Here is a 12,127-nt window from a genome sequence, read left to right as displayed (position 1 = left end):
GTAAATAGGAACAAAGTCTTTTGTTTTAAATGGATGCCTCAGAGAAATTATACCTCTTTGGAGGTTTTTTTTTTTTTTTTTGTGCCAATCCATATGTTTTTGTGTTCCCTTCATCATACCATTGTAAATGACCCAGTTGGCAGTAGTTTGGGGTGGGAAGTTCCAGGTCCAAACTTTTTCCTTTTGGCCAATAGGACTTTAGTTATACTGCTTTGTAGCCTAAGGGTTCCCTTTGAAACAACAGTACCTAGAGCATACAAATGATTTACTCACAGGTGTTTCCCTTTTCATCCGGAGTTTTTAAACCTTTGTAGTTTGGGATCATTGTTCATGGGGTTTATCCTGGACACCAATGTGCTGTGTCTTGAATTCCCTATCTAAGCTGAATTAGCAGTTTACATTGAGAGATTTTGTTTTCTGACTGCTGCCACATCACAAATCGGCTTGTGTGGCTCTCATCCTATTTTACAGTCCTTGGCCGGTGGTGCGCTGCAGCCATGCGGAGAATGAATTTGGAACTATGAATTCAGAGAGTTTGGAATGAAGTCTACAATTCCACAGTGAATACTCTGGGGTTCCCTGAACAGATTGGCCCATTTACGGCCGCCCTGGGGAGGTTGGCACTTTTGATTGTATTGAATTGTTTTTTGTTATTGTACATCTTCATTCTAAACGTAGCAGTGGCTCATACATGCGCCAGTTGTATCCTCCATTATATTACTCGTTTTCTCTGATCACACTCCAATTCTCTACAATGATTTGTGTAATATTCCAATTTTCGCCCATAATAATCACACTCCGTGATCTAATAAAGCAAGTAGTAGGGATGCGGCATCCTAGCTGGAGCCAGCTTACATGTCCAACCAGGTTCCAGATACCGCAGGAACCAATAAAACAAGAGTTTTCATATAAAGTGTTCTGTGTGTAGCAAGGAATAGAAATTGTATAGTCTTCCAAAAATTAAATAATGTCCTTTATAGACAGATATAATAAATGAAGTATATACAAATATGGCTTATTTTCTGCCATTTTTTTTAAACATGATCTTTCTCACTTTCTCGGTTAAAAAAAATGCTTTTAAATCAACTGGTGTCAAAAAAATTTGTAAGTAACTTCAATTTTAAAATCTCAGCACTTATCAGCTGCTGTATGCCCTGCAGGAAGTGGGGTTTTCTTTCCAGTCTGACACAGTGCTCTCTGCCGCCACCTCTGTCCATGAGCAGTATCAAATCCCCATTGAAAATCTTTCCTGCTCTGGACATTTCCTGACATGGACAGAGGTAACAGCAGAGAGCACGGAGTCAGATCGGAAAGAATACACACCTTCCTGCAGGACATACAGCAGCTGATAAGTACTGAATACTTGATTTTTTTAAATGGAAGAAATTTACAACTTTGTATAACTTTCTGGCACCAGTTTATTTGATCACTGACACTTTCTCATCAGTATTGACATGTTGACTACCCATGCACATCATTGGCCACCCATTGCCCTATTGCTAGAATCTGGTTGTCCTTCCTTGGACTATGTATCTATCTATCTTTCTACTTATATCTTACTATATGGGGACCAGGGAAAAAGAAAAAGAGTACCAATACAGGAAAGGTGAAAATGTGTAGGAGATGAATGTAGTTATGACTGGTATGGTTCTCACCATTAGACACCCAGTCTCCCCATATTGATTTGTTGAGTATGTACTTGTCTATTGAGTATGCAGCAATCTTAACAGACACTGTATTGAACTTTCCAAGTGATTCTTATGACAGGAGCCTTTGTTAACATTATAGCGTGCAGCTTTATCATGATCTAAGAGAGAGGTCTATGAATAATGTCCCCAAACTACGAATATATTATAATATATGAATGCGGAAGTGAACAGCTGTGGAATCTCTGTAGAATCTGACAGAAGTAGTATATAGCATATACTGTATATATATATATATATATATATATATATATATATGTGTATGTATATATATATATATATATATATAAATATATATATACATACATACACACACATATATATATATATATATATATATATATATATATATATATATATATACATACAGTATACACATTTTTTTATTTTTGCTGCGACACAGAAAAGAGATTTGTTGAAACGCCATTTATATGGCTGGTCCTATACACTATGGACTTTTAAGTCTAGTAGTTTTGCAGTTTTCTTGCACGTTATCTACTGCTGGAAGTCCAGAGCCTTTCCAACTCATGAGCTAGTGTCCTAAGAGCGCCCTCCAGCTACAGCTTGTGAAAACTGCTATCTCCAATATATAATATAATGAAATAATAAAAATATATATATATAGATAGATAGATAGATAGATAGATAGATAGATAGATTTAGATATATATATAGATATATATATATATATTCTAGCAAGACTTCTTTTATTGTCAGTACATGGAAAATGAGTTTATTTTGGCTATTTAGTTATTTGGGTTTATATATATATATATATATATATATATATATATATATAATTTTATTTTATTATTATTATTATTATCTGTTTTTTTTTTTTCACAAACTGAGAATGAGAGGTCTTGTTGGCCTAGAAACAGAGTGTGCCAGAATGACAAACCATTCCTTTTCTATTCTGTTTGATGATTTCAGAATTCATCACATAGCATTTTCCGTGTTCGCGCTTCACACATAACATGCCCTTACCATTATGTTTTTGTATTAAAAATTTACAACTTGCAACCAAACTTAGGGAATTGCTTGTCAACCGATATTTGGAACATCTGTTATTTCTATTTTAATATTTGCATTTGCTAAACTCTTACAAATGAAGTGAGTATGGTGTTTGCTATAAAGTCTTACTTACTTGAAAGGTTATATAGAATTTTATCTAACGATCGGAATAACAAATAGATTTGCCGTTGCTGGACAAAGTTTAACATTATTACAGAAAATTACAAACAAACATACAAACCTTGTAGTAGTGATAAAAAAATGATTATATGGATGATTACAGTTGGGGTATGTGCACATTGAGCAATTCCCGAGGAATTGAAGCAGAATGTTTTCAGGCAGAATTCAAGCAGAATTTAAGCCCCCCATTGACTTCTATAGGATTCCTCTAGCAAATCTACAGCAAAAAATTCTGCTCGGAAATTCTGCAGTGTGAACAACAGAGCAGAAAACCCATTGAACATAATGGGACTTTGCTCTGTACATATTTTACGAGAGGAATTTTAAGCTAAATCCTCGCCTTTTCCTCAGTGTGCACATAACCTATTCTCCTCTGACAAAATAGGAGCTGAATAGGAGCGGAATTTGAGTGGAATTTAAGCGGAATTTTAAGCAGAATTCAAGCCCCATTGACTTTTATAGGATTCCTCTAGCAGAATCTGCCCAAAGAAGTGACATGTTACTTCTTTGGGCGGAAAGCGGATCTGCAGCAGAAAATTCTGCAGTGTGAACAACAGAGCGGAAATTGCATTAAACCCAATGGGACATTGCTCTGTTCATACAGTATTTTACGGGAGGAATTTCAAGCTGAAATAAGAGCGGATTTCTCTTCAATTCCTCGCCTATTGCTCAGTGTGCGAGGGCCCTAAGGGTCATTTTGAACTTCATCCATCCGCGGTGGAAAACGAGGAGTGATGAGTGAACATGTTCGTAAATGTTTGTATGTTCGTACGAACTTGACGCAAATTGTTCGTGTTCGCTGATCACAAACAATTTGTTCAATGATCAGAATGGTTATAAGTATCATTTTCGAACATATTCGAACTTTCGAATGTACGCAACTGTGTAATTTACGCATGTGCGTAGACGAAACATTTGATTCTACTTTAAGTTCATTATTTGTTCATGAATGTTCGGCGATCCGATCCGAACTGAACATCAGGAAGCACACTCATCACTAGTCCTTAGGTGCAACTGCTGTTGCTATGCCACTCGCAGGAGCAGCTTGGAGGACATTATACAGCAGTACTGATCAGTTCTGCTGTGGTTCAAGCATTAGAGTGAGACAGAACACTTACTAGAAGGAGCAGTCTCTCGATCTCTCACCTTCTATCTCTTTCACTATGGCTGAACTTGGAGCATGAGTCTAAACCTGAGTCCTGGAGCCTAAAGGAGGTTAAAAAGTCTCTACTACTCCAAAAGTAGCCCAATACTGTGATGCTTGACAGCTGAGGGTCCAGAATCTCTAGAGGTCACACCGGTCGTCAACCATCTCTCTGGATTCCTATAAAAGACATATAATAGCCTTTCAGCCACCAGACAGAAGGGAACAATTTCCCGTATTTCCCGGCGATTATTTGCTTGGCTGATTTTTGTAGATATGCCATAAGGCTAATAAAGCAGCGCGATAACTGCTCATATTTTTATACTTTTTATACCTATGGGGTTTTTCCTTTTGTCAGGTATATTGTACTAGATCTTAATGAGAATTATCCATTTTATAGACCCCATTACCTATTAGCGAGTGCAATGTGACAACCTTCTCCCTAACTGTGTTATCACAGGAAGAGCAGCTGCTCCGGTCTTCTATCATTAGCAGGAGACAATTAGCTTCTCCGTTTGTCATATTTCTGCTGCTTTAGCAACTAAGTGACATCCATGTCCATACTTGTTCATGAATTTGATAAAAGGTTCACTAAGGAATAGTCATGAATCTCAATATTATAGCAGGGAGAGGATGGTAACCTTTCTGCCCATGTACTGTATATGATTAAGATGCTTTCCTGCCATAATGATCATATAATTATAATGTGTGCATTCATTATGGATGGAAGCACAGTATGTTTGGCTTTGAGGATTAAACATATATTTTTACAGCGGCGGTGAAGACACTGACACGTTTAATAACGGGATAATCATGGCTAGCCTTAAGCTGGGATGAGTGGGTAGATCTGCTGCGATTATCGAGTAATGAGAGCCACGTCTGTGCATGAGATATTAGGGTAGTATTCTACGACTGACCATGAGATCAAAGTGAAGAGGTGTCTCTCAATACACTTGGGTGACTGTACTTTGCAGGTTACAATCACTTAAAATGGTCTCTGCATTTTTTGCAACTAGAGTATTAACCCCTTCAGGACCAGACTGGTTTTCAGGACCACAGCCCCCCCCCCCCCTTTTTTTTTTTTTTTTTTAAGCTACATGATTTTTGTAGCTACGCTTGTGAAAAATGCATTTTTTTTTAATGCAAAAATGACAAATGTAGCATTTTTCTCATTTTTAATTTTCTGCAGTCACCGCGCAGGTTTGGTGATGTATTAATTTTATTGTCGGCATCATTATGCGCGTGGGGTCGATACTAAATAGGTGTACTTTTTAATTTTTTCACAATATTTATTATTGTATTAATGGCCGTGGGGATTTTATGTGAATTTTACTGTATTTATTAATATTTTTGTCCCACCATGGGGACTTCACTGTGCAATTGCCTGATTACAGGTATATTGCATTGCGGTTCTGATCTGCACTGCAATGCAATGTTCCTGTAATAGGCAAAGCAGATCAGCCTCAGCTTCGGGGAAGCCTCCTGACATCACAGCAACCATTGGGACTGTGTGATCGCACAGCACAGCCCTGATGGGGAATGAAGGGAAGATCCTTCCTTCTTTTACCACTATATGTGCTGCGATTGCACTGATCGCAGCACCTATAGGGTTAACTGTCGAGATCCGGGCTCGGCAGCTGGGGAAGGTGCCTGGCTATCACTGACACCTGCGGATGACATGTGGGCGCAGCTCCTGCGCCTATGCCATCCCTGTGACGTACCGGCACGTCCATCTGCTGGATTGGTAAGCAGAATACAACATGCCGGTACATGATTCGAAGGGAAGGGGTTAAAGAGGATTCTTTCAAATCAACCGGTTTCAAAAAGTTATATAGATTTGTAATTTTCTTCTATTTAAAAATCTCCAGTCTAGTACTTATCAATTGCTATATGTCCTGCAGGAAGTGGTCTATTCTTTCCAGTCTGACACAGTGCTCTCTGCTGCCATCTCTGTCCATGTCAGGAACTGTCTAGAGCAGCAGCAAATTCCAATAGAAAACCTCTACAGTTCCTGTCTCGGCCAGAGATGTCAGCAGAGAGCACTGTGTCAGACTGAAAAGAAAACAACACTTCCTGCAGTACATACAGCAGCCAATAAGTATGGGAAGACAAATCTATAAAACTTTCTGAAACCAGATTTTCGCTGGATAACCCCTTTAAACAGTGTTTCCCTCCATCATCTTCATTATCTTGTAACATTCTATCCTGCCCTTTCTGCAGGTATCACTCTGCCAGACAGGTAGGAGCCTTAGGTGACAACCACTCAGCTGTTGACACATGAATGTTGAAAAACACTATATTGTTATATATAATCACACGCCTGACTCTATTTCTGCTTTGCTACTTCCCTGCTCGCACATCACACTTTAATGTAGTTCATTCCCTCTGTTCATAAACTAAAAAAAGCTCAGAATGAACATTTCTATATGTCAAACCAAGATGGGAACCTGTTTGGTACGCACAGTAGCTTCCTGCAGATCATGAAGTTTAAGAAGGCAGAGAATACAGAATATATATACATCCAGACATAGGGGGAGATTTATCAAACATGGTGTAAAGTGAAACTGGCTCAGTTGCCCCTAGCAACCAATCAGATTCCACCTTTCATTCCTCACAGACTCTTTGAAAAAAGAAAGGTGGAATCTGATTGGTTGCTAGGGGCAACTGGGCCAGTTTCACTTTACACCATGTTTGATAAATCTCCCCCATTATCTTTCGAAATGTTGTAAACTTTGGGGACCAGTAGTCAGTACGCATCAAGCGATTCTTCTTTGGAACCCAAATCTTTTTGCAACAACGGCAGGTCCAGCAGATCTGTGTGTGCCACCAATGACCAGCAGGTCTTGTAATCATTTCTTTACCCTTGTGTTAGCAGAAAACCTGTTTTAAATATTTCACTTAAAGGAAATCTATGAGCAGGTTAAAGGGAATGTACCATCAGGTGCGTCGGCTTTTTTTTTTTTTACATTAAGCGATCGTCACTGCCACGGGGATCCTGGTGGCACAGTACTTTTTTGTGATGCCACCCAGTGTCCGCGCTCGGCAACATTCTTTTGCACCGACCTGGCTCTATACACCAAAGGCGGGCCTGCCATCCCTCAGTGTGGCAATTTCCTCTCCCCTCTGTGATGCACCTCCATTGATTCTAATGTAACAGTGTTACCGAGGCGAGGGAAAATGGTCTGGGAAGCGGCAGGCCCTCCTCCAGTGCATAAAGAACTGGGGGAAGGAGACTGAAAGGATAATAAAAAGTATGGAATGAATTGTTAGTCTCACCATGGGCAGCAACATATCAAAAGTTATATTTGGGCGGAATACCCCTTTAACAACAATCTCTGCTTTGCTTTCTTTACCTCTTTTACTAGTTCCTGCTTGTTTTTGCTCCTTTAAATTGTCTACTGCGTTGAGTTAAAGGGGTTATATGGGATTTGAAAAGCATGGCTGCATTTATCCTAAAACAGCACCACACCTGTCAGAAGGCTGTGAGTGGTATAGCAGCTCATCCCTCTTTATAACATAACGTGTATAGGAGTGGGATAGGGTGTGACCACCGAAAATCCTCGGAACAGACTTTAAATACATATACAGTACAAGATGATGATGAAGCTTCACCATTGCTTATCTTTTAGTAATCACACAACAATCTACTAGAATCCTAAGGTTGACAGTTTTTGACAAATATAAATCATTGAAAATATATTTTCGTTTAAATTCTAAGGTTTTTTTTTTTATTTTTATCATTTTTTTTTTATTTTAAATATTTCTTTATTTCCGTAAAAAATATAACAATGGCATGAATGCATGAAGCATGCGGAGCAAGATCGGGTTTTAAAATACAAATACCCTACTAATACATATATAAATGATATGTTCTATACATCCATTAGACCCGAATACAGTATACAAGCAAGAAAAAATAATTATATAAATCAAAAGTTGGTTCTTGGGACTGGATGTGAAAATTTTACAACAAACAGACAAACTCTAAATTTATTTGCCTTTGAAATCAACGCCTTTTCTTTTTGTTATTTGAGTTATCCTATTTTTTATTTCATTCATATGATTTTTGTTTCCTTTGTTTGTTTGTTTTTTTCCTTTTCTTTCTTCATTTAAAGGCCCGATTTTCCCTCTTTCACCCCGAACCAATGAGCAGAAAACACAGAAGGAGTTTGGATATCCTTGTAAGTTTTTATTTGATTTATGTTTTTGTTGTTATTATTATTATTATTATTATTATTATTATTATTATTATTATTATTATCATTATGTTTTGATTTAATTCTTTGTATAAAATATTGTTTTGACTACTCTGACTACTCTATTAGTTACATCAATTGTAAACTACCATGAACTTAGCCATAGCCATAGCTCCATAGCCATAGTAATTTTGGCAACGAAGTTAAGAAGATATGGGTAAATGGTAATCACACACTAATGGTATCGCCAACAACTGTAGGGGCCCCATTGTCATTTCTAGGACCCTCTATGCTTTCTTTACTTCATCAATAAGGAGTTCCAGGCACTGCAATTAGAGATGAGGGAAAGTTGCTTGAGCATGCTTAAGTCCGAATTTTTGCCATTCAAATACCAGTAGCTGAAGAAGTTGGATGCCGCCCTAAGGACTCCAGAAAACAAGGGTACAGCCATAGGCCATAAGCTAGATCCATGTTTTCTAGAACTCACTAGGGCTGCATCCAACTTAATTTGGCATTTGAATATTGGTGGCTAAAGAAGTTGGATGGAGCCCTAGGGAGTCCTAGAAAACATGGATATAGCTTATGGCCTATGGCTGTATCCATGTTTTCTGGACTCCCTCGGGCTGCATCCGACTTCTTCAGCTACTCTTATTTGAATGCCAAACAATTGGACTTGAATGCCAAACGATTGGAGCGTGGTCAAGTTGCCCTCATCTCTAATTGCAATAAATTTTGCTTCTTCTGTTTTAGTGGAAAAAAGGAAAGCTTTGGTATCAGTTTACCAGCCAAATTATCATGGTTTTCTATAGGCATTTAGAGGGAATTTATCATTTATGTGTTTTTAACTCTACTTTTCAAACTTATCCCAGTACAAAATATTCCAAATGAAGCTTATTATTTCCCAAAGTATGATTTTGATATACTTTACAATGCACTTTTTTTTACCCTTTTTTACCCACTGATTCAGTTCGATGGGGTTGGCCAAAGATTCTGGGACTTTTTAAAAAAGTCACAAGTAATAAATGCATCTGAAAACTAGCACAAGCGATGCATTTGTGTTTATATTTAGCATTTGTAAGCAGTGTTTGCCACTTTGTAAAAAGTAGGCGGGGGTTAGCGGTGGGCTTCCAATGGCCCAATACAGTTACTAGAATTTTGGTGGAGATCTATGACAGGCAATAGTTTGTAGACTGTAATAAATGTGGTGCTTACTCACTCCAGATCTCTTTTCCTTAGGGTTCTATTACATGGGCTGATGAAGACACCCGATCAAGATTGTAAACGAACGCCGATCTACTAGATCGGCGTTCATTTACTGGGCCTATTACACGGCCCAATAATCGTTTAGCAAGGGTTGTACTGACATCGTTAGCGATGTCTGTGCAGCCCTTCCGAAAACAGATACTTTACCTGCCCACCCTCCTGGTCTTCTCCTCCGCTCTGTATGCGCCCCGCCACCGTGGGCTGCAAATTCAGAGCAGCCTATCTGAGCTGACAGGCCACTTAGCTAATCACTGGCCACGGCAATCTGGGACAGTGATTGGCTGAGCTGACAGGGCGCTCTGAAGCTGCAACGCACGGTGTTGAGAAAAAAGCAGAGAACAGGAGAAGACCGGGAACATGGATAGGTAATGTATTAACTATTTGGGCAATCATCAACCGTCAGCCGTGCATCGCAATTATACACAGCAATGGTTGGTGGCTGATGATTTTAGGTCTGGGCCAAGTAACAATCCATCAGCTGATCGTTGTCTCTATTTCACGGAAAGACAATTTCCCGAATTGGACCTATTTGGCCGATTATCGCTCTGTGTTAAGGGGAGTTCTTTTTATAGTATAGCTATGCATACCCAACACACATTCATATAGTTACTTTATCATTTTAGCACCTTCCTCTGTCACCCTAACAATCATCGCAGCTAAAAACAGGGTGCTAGTTATTACAGAATACATTAAGAGAAATATGGCAGAATTGCATGTTTTGGGCTGATCATTACCTGTCAATAGACTTTAAAAAGGAAAGAACTTATGAAATGTGGCTAAATATATTCTATGAGTAAAATATATATTATACAGTAAATCATACATTTACATTATATTGACGCCGGAGATCAGAAGGTAAAAGCAGAGGGCTCCATTATTTATAATTTCTCAACATCTAGCATGTTCATGTCTTCCTGCCTAAGGCCAGCCGTTGCGTTCCTTCACTGATATTACTCTGGGTTTTTTATTAATTTACAGTATAGAAAATTAGGGTTGAAATATTATATTTTATCTGCAGTGGTTACATGATCATTGAATAATGTACATATGTTGAGTGAATGTATGACTGATGTAAAGGAACACTCATGACTGTGGATTTAAGAGAACTTTACAGTTTATATTTTTGCCACTAAAATGGCCAGAAATTTGAAAAACTCAAAAACTCACCTACAGTACACTACACTCAGGAAAAAAAGAAGATATTTTGAAACTGTGCTATAAAGAAGGAGGAGCAGAATAGATTGATATTAGGGATGGTCCGAACCCGAACGCTCGGCATCGGATTGCCGCTGTCTGCCCGCTCCGTGCAGCGGGCGGATACAGCGGGAGGACCGCCTGGAAAACTGGGATACAGCCTATGGCTATGGCTGTATCCCAGTTTTCCAGGTGTTCCTCCCGCTGGATCCGCCCGCTGCACGGAGCAGGCAGACAGCGGTAATCATTGCGGATGGTTCGGGTTCGTATGAACTCCGTACGAACTCGGTTCGGACCATCCCTAATTGATATATAATACTGTGAAAATAATTTTTCATTTATTGTGTTAAATCTCTGCTCATTTATTGTGCAGTCCTACCTAAAGGGGTTATCCAGCGCTACAAAAACATGGTCACTTTTTTCCAGAGACAGCACCACTCTTGTCTCCAGCTTGTGCGGGGTTTTGCTGCTCAGTTCCATTGAAGTGAATGGAGCTTAACTGCAAACCGCACTTGAACTGGAAACAAAAGTCGTGCTGTCTCTGAAAGAAAGTGGCCATGTTTTTGTAGCACTGGATAACCCCTTTAAAGGAGAAGTCCGGGGCTGCTGTAATTTTGGGAAGAAGCAGGGGCAGGGGAGGACATAATAAACAACACTACTTACCCATCGCTGTGCCTGTCCAGTGCCAGATAGCCGCTCCAGGACCCCCTGCCAGCCTCCGGAATCTTCTTCTCAGCTGATGTCACAACCTAGCTGATTGACAGCCTGCTCAGCCAGTCAGTAATTGGGGCGGAATTCAGCTCCAGTCACTGATTGGCTGAGCAGGCTGTCCATTAGCCGGGTCGGGCATTTTCCCCCACGTTGTGACATCATGACAACTTATGTCTTCCGGCTGGTCAATTGTTATGTCCAGACTCCTTTAATGATTGACAGCCTTTCCTATATGAGCATTCATAAATGAAGACCCAGAAGTCATTGATTAGGACCACCCACTGGACTTCTAAGACCAGAAAAAGAGAGATTTCAATGGATAAGTTATAAGCTATCCCACAAAACTATATATCAACCTGAACAACTAATCCTGCTCCCTAACCTAATACTGACAGATCAGAACTCCATATCTAATGTGACAGGTAGACCAATCAATAATTTTGATCCCCCCCATGTAATAATAATCATGGATCATCTTTTCATAGCACTCTGCATTATACAGTCTCACTGTTATTAGTCTCGGAAATGTATGAATAAATTAAGCGTTGCCATTCGTCTTGTCAATGAGATGTCTCTCTGACATTGTCGATTAGTGCTGACGGCATAGACATGTATTGCACTTGACGAGTGAAATGGTAACTACCAGTTGTAAATGTATTCATACATTTTTAGGAGGAATAACACAACACAGAGCTTGTAGAGAAGATGATGTAACATTG

At 39.2% G+C, this 12,127-nt stretch overlaps 1 protein-coding gene and 1 long non-coding RNA gene across 2 annotated transcripts in view; one reads left to right on the top strand and one right to left on the bottom strand.

Moving 5' to 3' along the window:
- LOC138797748 (uncharacterized) overlaps positions 1-6,587 on the bottom strand; it is a 42,068-nt gene extending 35,481 nt beyond the window's left edge. The window contains exons 1-2 of the long non-coding RNA XR_011363985.1: positions 6,507-6,587; positions 4,047-4,224 (exon numbers count right to left, since the gene is read on the bottom strand). This is a non-coding gene — a long non-coding RNA (uncharacterized lncRNA). The remainder of the gene's footprint in view (positions 1-4,046; positions 4,225-6,506) is intronic.
- UNC5C (unc-5 netrin receptor C) overlaps positions 1-12,127 on the top strand; it is a 332,506-nt gene that overhangs the window by 284,284 nt on the left and 36,095 nt on the right. The window contains exon 9 of the mRNA XM_069978343.1: positions 8,160-8,225. Within this exon, the coding sequence (XP_069834444.1) occupies positions 8,160-8,225 (66 nt within the window). The remainder of the gene's footprint in view (positions 1-8,159; positions 8,226-12,127) is intronic.

This window comes from Dendropsophus ebraccatus, chromosome 7 (assembly GCF_027789765.1).
Source record: "Dendropsophus ebraccatus isolate aDenEbr1 chromosome 7, aDenEbr1.pat, whole genome shotgun sequence".
Taxonomy (NCBI): Eukaryota; Metazoa; Chordata; class Amphibia; order Anura; family Hylidae; genus Dendropsophus; species Dendropsophus ebraccatus.
The sequence above is the reverse complement of the archived record's forward strand: the minus strand, read 5'-3'. Positions and strand labels throughout refer to the sequence as shown.